Source organism: Anopheles coustani, chromosome 3 (assembly GCF_943734705.1).
Source record: "Anopheles coustani chromosome 3, idAnoCousDA_361_x.2, whole genome shotgun sequence".
NCBI classification, from domain to species: Eukaryota; Metazoa; Arthropoda; class Insecta; order Diptera; family Culicidae; genus Anopheles; species Anopheles coustani.
Genome location: NC_071288.1, coordinates 94,744,540 through 94,757,660, shown reverse-complemented (window position 1 = coordinate 94,757,660; position 13,121 = coordinate 94,744,540). Strand labels below are relative to the sequence as shown.

Sequence of the window (13,121 nt, the reverse complement as noted above, 5' to 3'; positions counted from 1 at the left end):
CCTTCCGTCCTACACACGTTCACGTTTGCACACTCGCACATGGGGCAAGGGGGTTTATATTTTAACTGGCGGGTCAGGGAAAACGCTATCGCAACACGTTCGTTTCGCCAACCAAGCGAACCGGAAGAACGTCTAGCTTTCCCGACCGTCTGGAGCTCATGTCTGCCCGAATGTTTGTGTTTAATATTTTATTCCCCTAATTTTTATTCTACCCGCTTCTGCCTTCGCTTTAACACTATACTTTTTTTCTCGTTTAAGTTTCGAACTCTAAGGATGCTTTCTTTTACATCGCTTTTCTACGATACAGTAAAAAGGAAAATGTAGAAATCACACGTACACGTAGTCTCTCTTGGGATCTAGGGGATGTTTTTCACCCCCCCGAACGATCAAAATGGATTTTCATCATCATCATCCATCTCCATGCTCGTCCAGTAAATCATGGCTTCTCGAAGTCGATCATTGTGGTGACTCTTTGTCCCATCCTTTCTGTTGGGGTTTATTCGTTGACTTGGAAATAATGCATCCAGCTATATGCATCCGTGTGCAAAACCCCCGGCTCTCATTAGGGACTTCCCTTGGAGTGTGTGTGGAGTCTCTGTCAATTTATTTTCTCCTACTGTGGCGGAACGGATTTTAACATGCGTCGTCTCACGCCCGCCCACCCACTCGGTTTTCCGCTTGATGAGGTCGTTTTTCCTTCCGCATCCAATATTCACAGGGTCATGAAACACATCAGACACACCGAACGTGTGTGTGTTTGCCCGCTGGCACAAACTATTTCACACATGTCACTCGATTTATGGATCACCATCACACACAGACACACACCCGCTTCCCGAAAGGAGTATCGTTCGTTTGTCCATGGTCTTTTTCTGTCCTTGTTTCTGATGGTGGCAGATCCAACGTCGCACTGAAACCGCAGATTTTCATCCATTTCCGTGATCTACCGACCGATGGAAAGCGGATGGTTTTTATTTCGGAAAAACCGTGCGCTGGCACCGCCTGAAACCATGCGCTGTCGAATGATGATATGAGAACCAGCGATCTCTTACGCTTCATACACTCTTTCGCCCTTTGTTTGAACAAACGTCTCGCTGCTGCTCCGAAATCCGGGACGAAATGATTTAACACTTTTTCCGATGTGGATTCCGGTGTGTGGCTGGAAAGAAAAGGAAGGAAAAAATCGAAACAAGAGAAAACAGATGAGAAAGAATCAAACAAACAAATCACGGAGATGGGAAAATTCAATTTGCTCAATTACGAACACTTCACATCGTTCGAATTCGTTTTTGTGCCTTTTTCCGGGAACGTGCTTGAAACTGATTCGACTGCCGATTTCTGGATCACTCGAGTTGAGCTAATGAAAAACGGTATCGAATGTTCCGCATCCGTCGGTTGCAGCGATTCTTAGTATTTTTTTTATCTTAATTTTTAAATTTCATTTGGACATTTGTAATTTAACAAGTAATATAAACGGGAAAAATGGAATCTCAGGTAAAATATTACAGAACCAAGTTTATTTTTCACAAACAAATGGCTTAAGAGTCTAATTAAACACGGCTTAGAGTAAATAATGAGAGAGAGAGTTGAAAATTGAGTAATGTTATTTAGAAGTGTAAAAACAAAAAAAAGTGGTAATTCAATTCAGCTTACAGCATAACATTGGTAAAAACAGATAGTATTAAAGAAAAATAAATTCCATATATCGCGTAAGTGATTATTAATTGACCCACCTCTAAAGAAGGATAGTTGAGCTTCCAAGAAGTCACCATATGTGAACAAAAATGTGTAAGCTCGTTTATATTTGTATCACGGACAAATTAGAAGGCGTTTTTTAATAGTTTTTGGTTCTAAAATTTTCAAAATCACTGATCTACTGAATTCCTAAGGATACATATGTTTTATTAGCTTCGATTTCCATGCCAAACTAGCAAGGCTCGATCTCTTCTCACGTTTCTCGTTAAATCGTATCCCTTTTTCGCAACAAACGCCTGGATGATTGTCGGAGGATGTGATGGAAAACTTTTTAATTATAAACTTCCACTTGGCGGATAGTCACACGGTTTCACCGTGGCGTATGTTATTGCCTGACGGCGTGGTTTTGTTGGCGGAAAAGTCCCTCCACGATCTACGCTGCTCTACAAGCCGGGCTTACAAAACATCACACAATCAACAGGGTGCTGATGGAAAGCTACCTTTCCTTTTGCCGACGGGAGATCTTACGCGAAAGGAACACTTGCAAAACTTTCTACCTCCCTCGGTTTGGTGCTTTCCGCTGCCAAGCAATATCGTGTAGCACCTGTTGGGGAGGGAAGGAAGGAAAACTTTGCACGCTATCAGGATGATAGTTGGAAAATTGATTACGACGCTACCATCAGCGACGCGTGTGGTGAGACTTATTAGTGACAAAGTTTGGTAAATTTGTCAGACACTTGGGAATCGGTTGGTTTCATACGCTTGTCTGATACGATGTTAAACAAGGAGCTTGAAGGGGCTTCCCGCACAACATTTTCCCCCCTTTTCTCATACATTATTAGTATCTAGTTGAAAATGTGAACTTCCAGTGCTTCGGCTAAGAGGCGTATCGTTAATGCATCAAGGGGTTTCTCGTCGAGCTAATTTGTCTTCACAACTATTTCAGGGCTGATTTACATGAACTCATAGAATCCGTGCTGTCGTGAGTCCGATGAAGCTTTCGCCAGCGTTGTTTGAACAATTCTTTTATTCCAAAACAACCCAACTTAGCTGCCCAGATACCCATGAGCTTTAACACACTTTGCATCTCTTCCGGGGATCGCCAATCTGTGGAAAACTGTGTTTTGCATCATACCAATCCATTATATGTGCGGGACAGGCGGGAAAGAAAAGAAAGCGCTAGAGCATCGCTAGTTTCGTTTGAAAACTATGCGACAAGAAAGATGCGGCAAGAAGTTTTGCCATGCAAATGAGATTATCTAAATTTGCATACAGCTTTAACGGCACGTTTTCGTTGCGCCAAGCGAACTAGAAAAGCAAAACATAACATCACACGAGCGACTGTGCAGTCCTGGCCACGCCGAAACCAATCTTTGACTCTTTTTCCCTTTCCTTCACCCAAAAGGAAGGCGAATGCGTGGAAGTAAAATAGGAGAAGGAAAGCGACCTCTCTCTTTAAGAAAATGGCAATGATGGCGAGTCGTGGGACTGATCACCATTCTCATAATTCGGGACGACGCGCATGCATTAATAATTAATGCTGCAGATCGTTGAATACTTCATGAGGACCGTGCGATCGATCCCGTTACCCAAAGCCCACGCAACGAGCAGGGTAGGGAAAAACTCTTCTGCTTTGGGCAAGAAGAAAATGTAAATGTGTTCGCCTTTCAGAACGACGAGCATCGTGGGCAGGTGTACCGTTCCGAGGGAGGCCTGGAGGGCCACACGCTTTCCGTCGTACAATTTCCCCGATCAAGAAATTCTAATGCACCGCAGAAAACTTCCATAACGTTCGGAGTTTTCCCGAAGACAAATATAAGACGTGAAGCTTTGATTCGTTTGTTTGAAAACATCTTGATGTTTCTTAACTTCGTACGAATGCCCATTGATCATCGTCATGTTCCCGCTGCAGCCCGCAGGGAAATGTTTTTCCACTTTCACCCGAACCGAGGCGTCGTGGGTTTTTCAATTTCCTCCGCCAAAGCACACAACCATTACGCACCATCATCCAACCGAATGGCCGACAAGCGGGAAAACATTTGTAACAAAAATAGTATTTTATATTCATAGACTTTCGCCCCCCAAAAACTGGTTTCACCATCCGCAGTTCCGTTTCCGACCCCCTTCCCCCGGGCGCAACGGACAGCTGGAGTCCATTTTGTGTCGAGTTTTCCTTCCGTTGCGGTGTCTACATTTTCCGTTTCCGGGAACGAAGGCACACACAACGAATGAGATTGAGGATTTCAAACATCCGTTGGTAAATTAATAATGAATCGAGTTCATCAGCGATAGCGATAATGAAGTAAGAAGCAGAAAAAAATCTGTAAAATCACAAGGAAAGTGACAAAAGGAAAAAGAGACTACAAAATCCAAGAAATGTCTCTAGCTTGACTAAAACATGCAAACATTGCGTAATCCACTCCCCTTGAACCCTTTTGTTTTTCTACGATACAAACTAATCAACCAACTCCAGGCAACCACTGCAGGTTATTGCCGTTCCCTTGCCATTCGTCCAGCTTGTGCGCACGAAAAACGAAACATCATCAATTCTTCGGGAAAAGCTCGTCAGCACAAACAGGCTGGCAAGGAAGCAAGCAACCAAGCAAGCAAGAGGAGAAGAATGGCTTGCCCTGTAAACGGTCCTTACTATAACACAATTTGCTAGAGTGTAAATTCCATTTTCCTTCGCAAAGAAAACGAACGATGAGTTGGTCCAACGCAGAGCATTAGTTCCTATCAGCAAAGACCTTCGTCCGGGAAAGTTGCAATACAAAGTGGTTCCAACAACGACTTCCGGCCTCGAAGGTGGCAACTAGGGGCCGGTAGAACGACGTGACTCTACTCCACCCTTACCCCTACCCTTCCCTGCCCTTTTTTCTATTCCTCGAAAATTAACTCTTCGCTACGCCACGTGGGCTTATGCAAACAAATACATTCCGCCACGGGACGTCCACGAACGTTGGGGTTGACGGAGTGGCGACAAATTACGTAACGAGCATCTAACCCGGAGCGGTTCGGGTCTTATTCCCGATTCCAACGACTCCGGGTCGACCCGTAGGTGCAGCTGCCCATATGCGAGTTCAACGCGTAGGTGCAACGACTCCGGATCGACCAGTAGGTGCAGCTGCCCATATGCGAGTTCGACCCGTTGGTTCGGGTCGACCCGAACTCGTTGCACCTACGGGTCGGAATGGATTCTTCTAGGGACGGACCTCGATTCCGGGTCGATCCGTGACAAGAATCGTAAGACTCATCACTACTAAGTACCTTCCTGCATCTTGGGTTCCAACAGGTTATTTAGGGAAGATTCAGAGTGATTCCTTCGTCGTTAATCTCAACTGATTCAACTTGGCTATAATTATGTTCGATGCTAATCAGCTTATCATCCGTTCAAGTCCACCGACAACAAGCCAAATGTTAAAACAACATTTATTCAACAATTCACACAGCGATAATTAATTCCACCGGATCATTGAATTTGACTGCATCTTCAAGAGAATTAAATCGCCATAATTCAAACATCACGAATCGGCATAAGCGATTTCGGTTCCTATCTATATACACACTAGCCTTCTGCTTGATATCGATTTCCTTATCATGATTACACTTCACCAATTGCTAAATCGTTGGTAAGGATTGGAGGAAACCAAAAGCCATGTTGAAATTGAATCTGATATCGAATTATGTTAAGGCCCGATTATGTACCTTTTTGCACGTGACTTACTAATTGGTTTGATCTGAAGGAAGCCGACTCGGCCAGATAATGGCACGATAATGGAAAGATTAATGTTTTGCCAACGAAACCGCAAGGGTGATGGTTTCTTCGAATCAGCTGCTACGTCTTCATTATAAGCGTCAGCATCTTCATCATCATCATCATCATCATCATTGCTGTAATCAAGCGGCAGCGAATCTTGTATTTTATGATCAATAGAATTGGTTATGGATTGCCGTTTGGGAGTGAATTAATTTCAGCTTCATCCCATTTGAATATTAATATGTTAGAAGCTATAGTCACCCCTTCCAATCGATACAACTGCCTAGCGATGTCGTGCTTAAGTGAATACTGTAGATTTTCCCTCCGCACAATACGTGACAAAATTCCTTGCCAACAATTTCCCACGCTCTCCACCTTCACATCCATCCGAGAAATGCAACTGAAATGCAATCACAGTGAAATTGAATGCATCTGCTACCGTTCACTGCACAAACATTAAAAGAACTCCCTGCTCCACATGCGAATCCCACGAACTGGGAGAACCGGTCGTGTTCGGGTTTTTGGAGTCAAGAAGTCAAACAGCTCCCCCGAGGGGGTGGAGAGAAAAGTTGTCTGCAAACTTTTCCTCTTGTTCCGCGATCAAACCCTTCCGATAGTTGCGACATGATTTTGATAGCAAGCGCAAATTCACTGCGAGAGTACGGAAGTGTGTAGCTGGCGGATGGAATCGACACCAGAAGTCCAACAGAACATTGCCATTGCCAGTGTCAATAGTTCCTTTTCTGGGTGGAGAGGAACGCGTCGCCTTCGGGGATGGTAGAAATGGATCAGTTTAGCGCAAACGGTTCCCGGTACTTTTCTTTGCCGAGCGAGATTACTCTCGAAATTGGACCAAGTCGGAAGTCGGGAGGGGTGGGGCTGTTAGTTCCGAGGGAGCGCGTTATCAGACTCTTGGGACTTGTTGGCACAGCACGAGCGTCGTCGTGGCAGTGACGGATAAAATAAAGCCACTTCAACCGAACGCACGACAATTGCTTCAGTCGAAGTGAAATTGCACATTCCGGGAACAGATTGCAAATTCTAGCCTTCCGGTGCTCGCCTTCCTTTAAATGGCGAACATTTTGCGGAATCGTCGCCTCTCCCTTCCCCGGAAAACTAATGTTGACATCGTTTAACAATCGGTAAATATTTGCCTCTCCCTTAAAATGTAGTTAATGTATTCGAGTGCGAGCGTGTTCGGAAGTTATTTTTCGTGCAACGTTAAGCTTCAGCAATGCAGGCAGCATAAACAAATTCAACGCAATAAACCCGGTTTGCCGGTTCGAAAAACGAAACTTTATATTGCTATCGCTTTTATTTCCAGTTGACCTAAAAAAGGAACGCTCCAAACCATGCTCGTATCATTATACGCCCCCCCTACCTTCGAGCGGATCCGATATAATGCAATATTTTTGCGTTTGACCCATTTGGAAACGATCCCCGAAGGATTCACGTTCGACAAAACGACGATCGATTCCGCCGCCAGGAAAAAGGGAACGATATCGAAACTTGCCCGCCAGTCGAATAAACTGGTATAAATTGACAGACGGAGTAAGTTATGGCGGCACTTTTCCGGCGGTGAAATATAACTCTTCCGTGCGCCATGCCGTAATCCACCACGTGCCACCCACACACAGACAGCACTTACTTTGGCAAGCACCCAAATGGCGCCCCAAATCGACTCAAAATTTGGTTCATTTGATTGTTTCAATGGCGATGGCAGGAAACACATATTTATGGCCACCTTGGGAGGGTTTTTCTCTCCCATTCGGGAGTCGACGAATAATGTGGCTGGGTAAATTTTGAATAATGTCGATTACGGATTTATGGTGTGAATAAGTATCTGAAGTTGGAGTCAGTTTTTTTTTTAAAAACGAGCAGCTCGCTTTGCGGTTGTCTTTAACACGTTGACTGCCAAGGCTATCATTTTTGATAGCGAGCTGTCATAAGTTCTAAAAAGTTTTTGTCCCATAAATAAATGAAAATGCAACAACAAAATTATAGCTATGTTTAATATCAATTCTTTAGGAAGCTAAGTCTTTGCTTAGCCTTGAAAACCCGTCGGTTTAATAAATATTATAACCAAATTTTTAATTAAAAACGATTGTACAAAAAAAGTGTGCTAACACGCTGGGCAGGTAACAGCAGCAACTAGTTCTAAAAAGTTTGTAACCCACAAATAAATGAAAATGCAATATAAAAATTATAGTTGTATTAAGAATAAGTTATTTAAGACGCTAAATGTTTGCTTGGCCTTCAAAAACCATCGGTTCAACGAATATTATGATCAAATTTTAATTGAAAAGATTGTACTAAAACTTGTGCTAAAACGCTTGGTACGCAACGTGTTAAAGCATTATTTTCTTCGTTGAGTTCACTCGATTCGAAACATTTAAAAGGAAAATCTGAACAAAGCTGAATAGAAACTGAAAGCACGCCGCACATTGCCAAAACAAAGACTAATGAATTAATTTATTGAACACAAATTACCTCACCCTGTTTTCTGGGGGGCGAACTGTAAGCAAACCGCAACGTTCCGGCACATCAAGCCGGGTATCCTGCAGCCGGAAAGCCACTTTTCAAGCCCCCCGAAACTCCATTAATCGCTACACCATTAACGCTGATTTAGGATGCTCTGGCTTTTCTGTGTAAAGCCGCCGTGAGTTCCTTTTCACGCGACGAAGACCTCGCTTTCAGAAAGCTTCTCCTTCACGGCTATGAGTCATGTTCATTGTTGTTTACCTTCCGTCGGCTTTCAACAAATTTTTCCTTCGCTTTTCACTCTTCTCGCTCGCCCGACCGGCGTGAAAAACCGTTACATCATCGAAAACCCCGAGGCCAAATACACAACTTTGCCGTTCGCCAACCGCAACGGAAAAAAACCCCAACCACCGCCGACAAACCCGCATCGGAAAAACAAAATGTCGGATAATCTTGTTTCGCGTGGAAAACCGCCCCGACTAATCCCCGGATTCTATTGCTCGGCCCCCCACCGGAAGCCCACGTTGGCACATTCGACGGTTCGACGATCGGCGTGAAAAGCGTTGTTTGGAAAACGATTAAAAACCCCTTTCCACGTTTTGGTGTTCTGGCCAACGGTAGAAACGCCACCGAAACCGAAGGAATTGTTATAAATTCGATTCGTTTTCCGTAATTCGACGATAAGCTCAATTCCAGTTCGAGCCTTTTTCTCGATTGTTTGGTCGTCCGATGAACGCATACAACGTGGAAACAAACGAGCTTTCGGTGTGATAATCGACTCGGCACAATTTACTTGCCGGTGTGTCAAACAATATTTGCGTCAGCGTTTGGAAAACTCAGCTTAACACGGGTGACGTGAGGTGCGCTCCGTGGATTAGTGTCGATGATGGAAAATGTTCGAGTGTCCCGAATCGAAACACGGAACACCCATTTCAATTTTCCGTGGGACCAAGGATTAAGGTTTTATGAGGCGCACCCGAATGATGATTCACGAAATTGGCACTGCATATCCCCGCACATTACGGTTCTTATCAACACCGAAGAGCATGCATAAAAGCGACTGTCGTCACTGAACATTTCCTTCCACGAAAGCTCCGTAATCCTGCGGCATTCGGTATACTTTATAGCGGAAGATCCCAATTTTTTACCTGTCCCGCATTAATCGCAGGATGGTTTCGGTGCAATTCGTTTCGCTCCGAGGGACTCGGATACCGGAAAAGGAATCCAATTCCACCTAAATAGCGGACTTGCCGAGGCATGTTTCATTTTAAATTTAAATATTCCCAATGTCCCCTTTTTTTCTGAGGCGGTAAATAAAAATGTAAAGCTCACACTTTACCGCGGCTTATCACTTTCAATACATTAAATTCACGCCCGCCCCTCCGACTGGCTCATAAGCACATTTTTGATTACCATTGCAGACACCTAAACTTTACCCGACCGTGGCGGGGTCGTTTGTTTCGAAATGGAAACCTTAAAAAATGCGAGCATTAAGATTGGGCGAAAACGATAGCCCGCGCTTTCAAAACTTTTGTTCCACTCGCTTTACGGCGATTATGGCGCTTGCAAAATGCAAACGAACACTATACACTCTTCGTGCGAAACAGTGAAACAATGTTTGGTGGTGGCGAACGATAGCCCCGAGTCTATGGTAGCGGAATCCATTTGAATACATTTTCGTTTCTAGCCGGGCTATAAAAAAAAAACAGCCCGCCTGCAAAAGGCAATGTGCATCCGGCAGTGCAACACCCAAGCGGACTATGGAATTTTCCAGCCGGTACGAGAATGCGATAAAAGTGTATCATAAAACTGGCTCTCCAAAAGGCGGCCGCCAAAAAAAAGGAAAAGCTAAGAATTTTTCAATTATCTAATGATTGCATCCTCGGCGTTTGTTTAAGCGTTTAAGAATGTTGCCCCAATTGCGTTCGCGTGCAATTTGTCTAATTTAATCCCGAAAGCGGAGCGTGCACGCAAATGTTTCCCCGTTTATTTTATCAGCTTATGCGATTAGTTACTCCCAGTCGAATCCTCGGTCCTCTTTTGGGATAAGTGAAAGCAATCGTTTTAATGCTGCATTCGGTGCGCTGCTTTTAATCTTCCAACTGAGAATTCACGAACGGATCAAACATTCCGTTCCCGATGTATGTTATCCGTTTGACTCGATGCTTGTTGCCAATCAACTTCATTAGGGATTAGAGATCTGTAGAATTTATTTCAACCGTTTGAGGCTTTTCATTTTCCAATGCAAATTAACATTGACTTGTCCAACATTCTTCTCTTCAGGCTATCATTTCTGATAGCCAGCTGTCATTTGGGACAAAACATTTTTATTGTCCCATAAATTAATGAAAATGCAACATAAAAATTATAGTATTATTTAATAACAATTCTTTGAGAAGCTAAGAATTTTATTAGCCTTCGAAAGCCGTCGGCTTAATAAATGTTTTAGGTAAATTTTAATAACACGTCGACTGCCATGTCACCCAAAAGTTGGTTCTAAAAAGTTGTTAACCCATAAATAAATGAAAATGCAGCATGAAAACTATAGCAATATTGAAAACAAGTTCTTTGGGAAGGTACGTATTTTATTAGCCTTCGAAAGCCGTCGGTCTAATAAATTTTATTAGTACTAAAAATTGTACTAAAAAAGTGTGCTAAAAACGCTAGGCAGTCAACGTGTTAACACGTTGCGTACCAAGCGTTTTAGCACAATTTTTAGTACAATTTTTAGTACAATTTTTCAAATTACAATTTGTTTATAATATTTGTTAAACCGATTGTTTTCGAAGGCCAAGCAAAAACTTAGCTTCCCAAAAATTTATATAAAATGTTACAATAATTTTTGTGTTGCATTTTCATTTATCTATGAGTCAAAAACTTTTTAGAACTAAAACTGCTGTCACCCATATTTGGGTGACGCGGTACGGAACGTGTTAAGCGAGTAAAAAGCTCGAACATTTACCACCTAAGCCGATTTTCCCAAACGAATTTAAATTTCTTGCTTTAAAAACACCCTTACCTATTTGTTCTTTTGCAGCTTTCAGCATTAATTCCACTTATAGTATTGCGGGCACCTTCGAGTCTGGCGTAGTGCCATCGTTGATAAGGATCAGGGAGGACAGCTTCGAGTTGGAGCTGCCATGGTTCAGCGCTCCATTGCCAACGCTCGCCGCCGACGTCGCCGCCAGCGTCGTGGCCCCCTCCACCTTGGTCCCATTACGCACGCCCGGCACGAGCTGCACGTCGAATGGCGTTTCGAGGACGCCCGAGGGCAACACGACGGTTTCCGCACTCTGCACGCTCGGCAGCACGTTGCTGTTGATCGGAGGAGGCAGCGGAAGCGGTGGACCAACCTCCGACAGCAGGATCGAGTCGACCGTGGGCTGGTGGTGCGTCTGGCTGGAACCGGAACTCGCATGTTGCTGCGACGGCTGCTGCGAGCTGCGACCGCTGGGAAGAGCCTGCGAGCTCGCGATGAGTGTCTCCTGCACCGTATCGTTGTTGCCGTTGCACGTCCGCTCGGAACGCCACCCTCCACCGCCCCCACGGTTCCCGTTGACCGTCCCTGCCCGACCGCGCGACGGGTCGAAGCAGGGCAGCACCTGCTTGAACTCCTTCCGGAAGTTGTCGTTCAGCCAGGCGTACAGGAACGGATTGTAGCACGTCGACGACATGGCGGTGAGGTGCGCGATGAAGAAGATCAGATTGTAGAAGCGCCACCCGTTGATGTCCGAGTAGAAGTCGTTGCACATGTTGACGACGTTCAGTGGCAGCCACGAGATGCCGAAGATGGCCACCATCGAGATCAGCATGCGGTTGGTGCGCTTCTTCCGGTCCCGGTCCGCCTCCTCCCGGCGCGACGTCTTGCTGCCCGGTTTGGTCCGGGCGCGATCGTTCAGCCGGATCGACACGCACACGTAGCAGAACGCCATGATGATGAAGGGGAGGACGAACTGCAGGATCGACGTCACGATCGAGAACGTCTTGCGCATCTCCTCCGAGGGCCACAGCTCCTCGCAGTACATCGCGCTCGGCAGCGTCCCCTGAGGGCTGTCGGTGGCGTTGAAGGCCACCCCGTGCAGCTTCATGTAGAGCCCGTACGGCATCGTCACCATGATGGCGAACGACCAGATCAGCACGATGATCGTGATGCAGGTGGACAGCTTCATGCGCGGATGGAACGGGTAGATGATCACGAAGAACCGGTCGATCGCGATCGACGTCAGCGTCAGGGTCGATATGTACACGCTGCAGCCCTGCGCCAGCGGAACCGTGTGGCAGAGCAGCTTCCCGAACACCCAGCGCCTCAAGAACGTGTAGGACGGCGTGAACGGCACGGCCAGCACGCACAGCAGGATGTCCGAGAGGGCCAGGTTCGTGATGAACAGGTTCGTCACCGTCTGCATGGCCTTGTTGCGGAACACGACGTAGCACACGAGCACATTGCCGAACACACCCAGCACGAAGATACTGGAGTACAGCACGCAGAACACGATCTGGAGCAGCTTGTTGGACATGATGTCCGCTCCGACAGGTGGCGCCACGGTGGACGAATTCACCCATCCAAGCAGTACCGGTTCGTCGAGGGTAAAGTTCGTGAGGCTGGTGTTCGCGTGCCCGGAAATGGGCGGAAAAGCTGTCGTGGAAGCACGCGGCGCCATCGGAAGACCCGAAGGTTCGACAAATCCTAGCACGACTGACGCCATCGCTGGACCCGCTGGAATCAGGGATGTTATGGCGGCTCCGAACCGAACCCAACCGGACACTGGCGTCAGCATTCCCGAACCCAACACACACACGTAAGCACACACCAATATCCAGCGATAAAATATTTACGATCAAACAACCTTGTCCGGGCACTTGTCAAGCGAGCGCCACGTGATCCTGCGGAACCTGTCACTCGCAGACGTCGTCGTAACACGCGTTTGCGGTGGCGCTCACGATACTACGTGCGTCCATCGTACCGAATCTGAATCGGTGACACAAAAACACATTCCCGGATATATTCCACTTTCCGCTGCGAGACATCAATGACGAATGTGTTCTCTCATCATGCTCCGGATGTTACGGCATTTGTTTTTTTTCACTTCGCGTCAGATGCACGTCAGATGACAAGCGATTGTGCTTTCTTTGCTTCCCTACCACTCACATTTCTGCTTGTTCGACATATTGGGCGACTCCTAGAGTT

At 45.8% G+C, this 13,121-nt stretch overlaps 1 protein-coding gene across 1 annotated transcript; it reads right to left on the bottom strand.

Moving 5' to 3' along the window:
• Positions 1-10,989: 10,989 nt before the first annotated feature.
• LOC131269804 (prolactin-releasing peptide receptor) lies at positions 10,990-12,639 on the bottom strand. Its single transcript, XM_058272336.1, has one exon. The coding sequence runs from the start codon at positions 12,637-12,639 to the stop codon at positions 10,990-10,992; it is 1,650 nt and encodes a 549-aa protein (XP_058128319.1).
• Between the last annotated feature and the right edge of the window lie 482 nt (positions 12,640-13,121).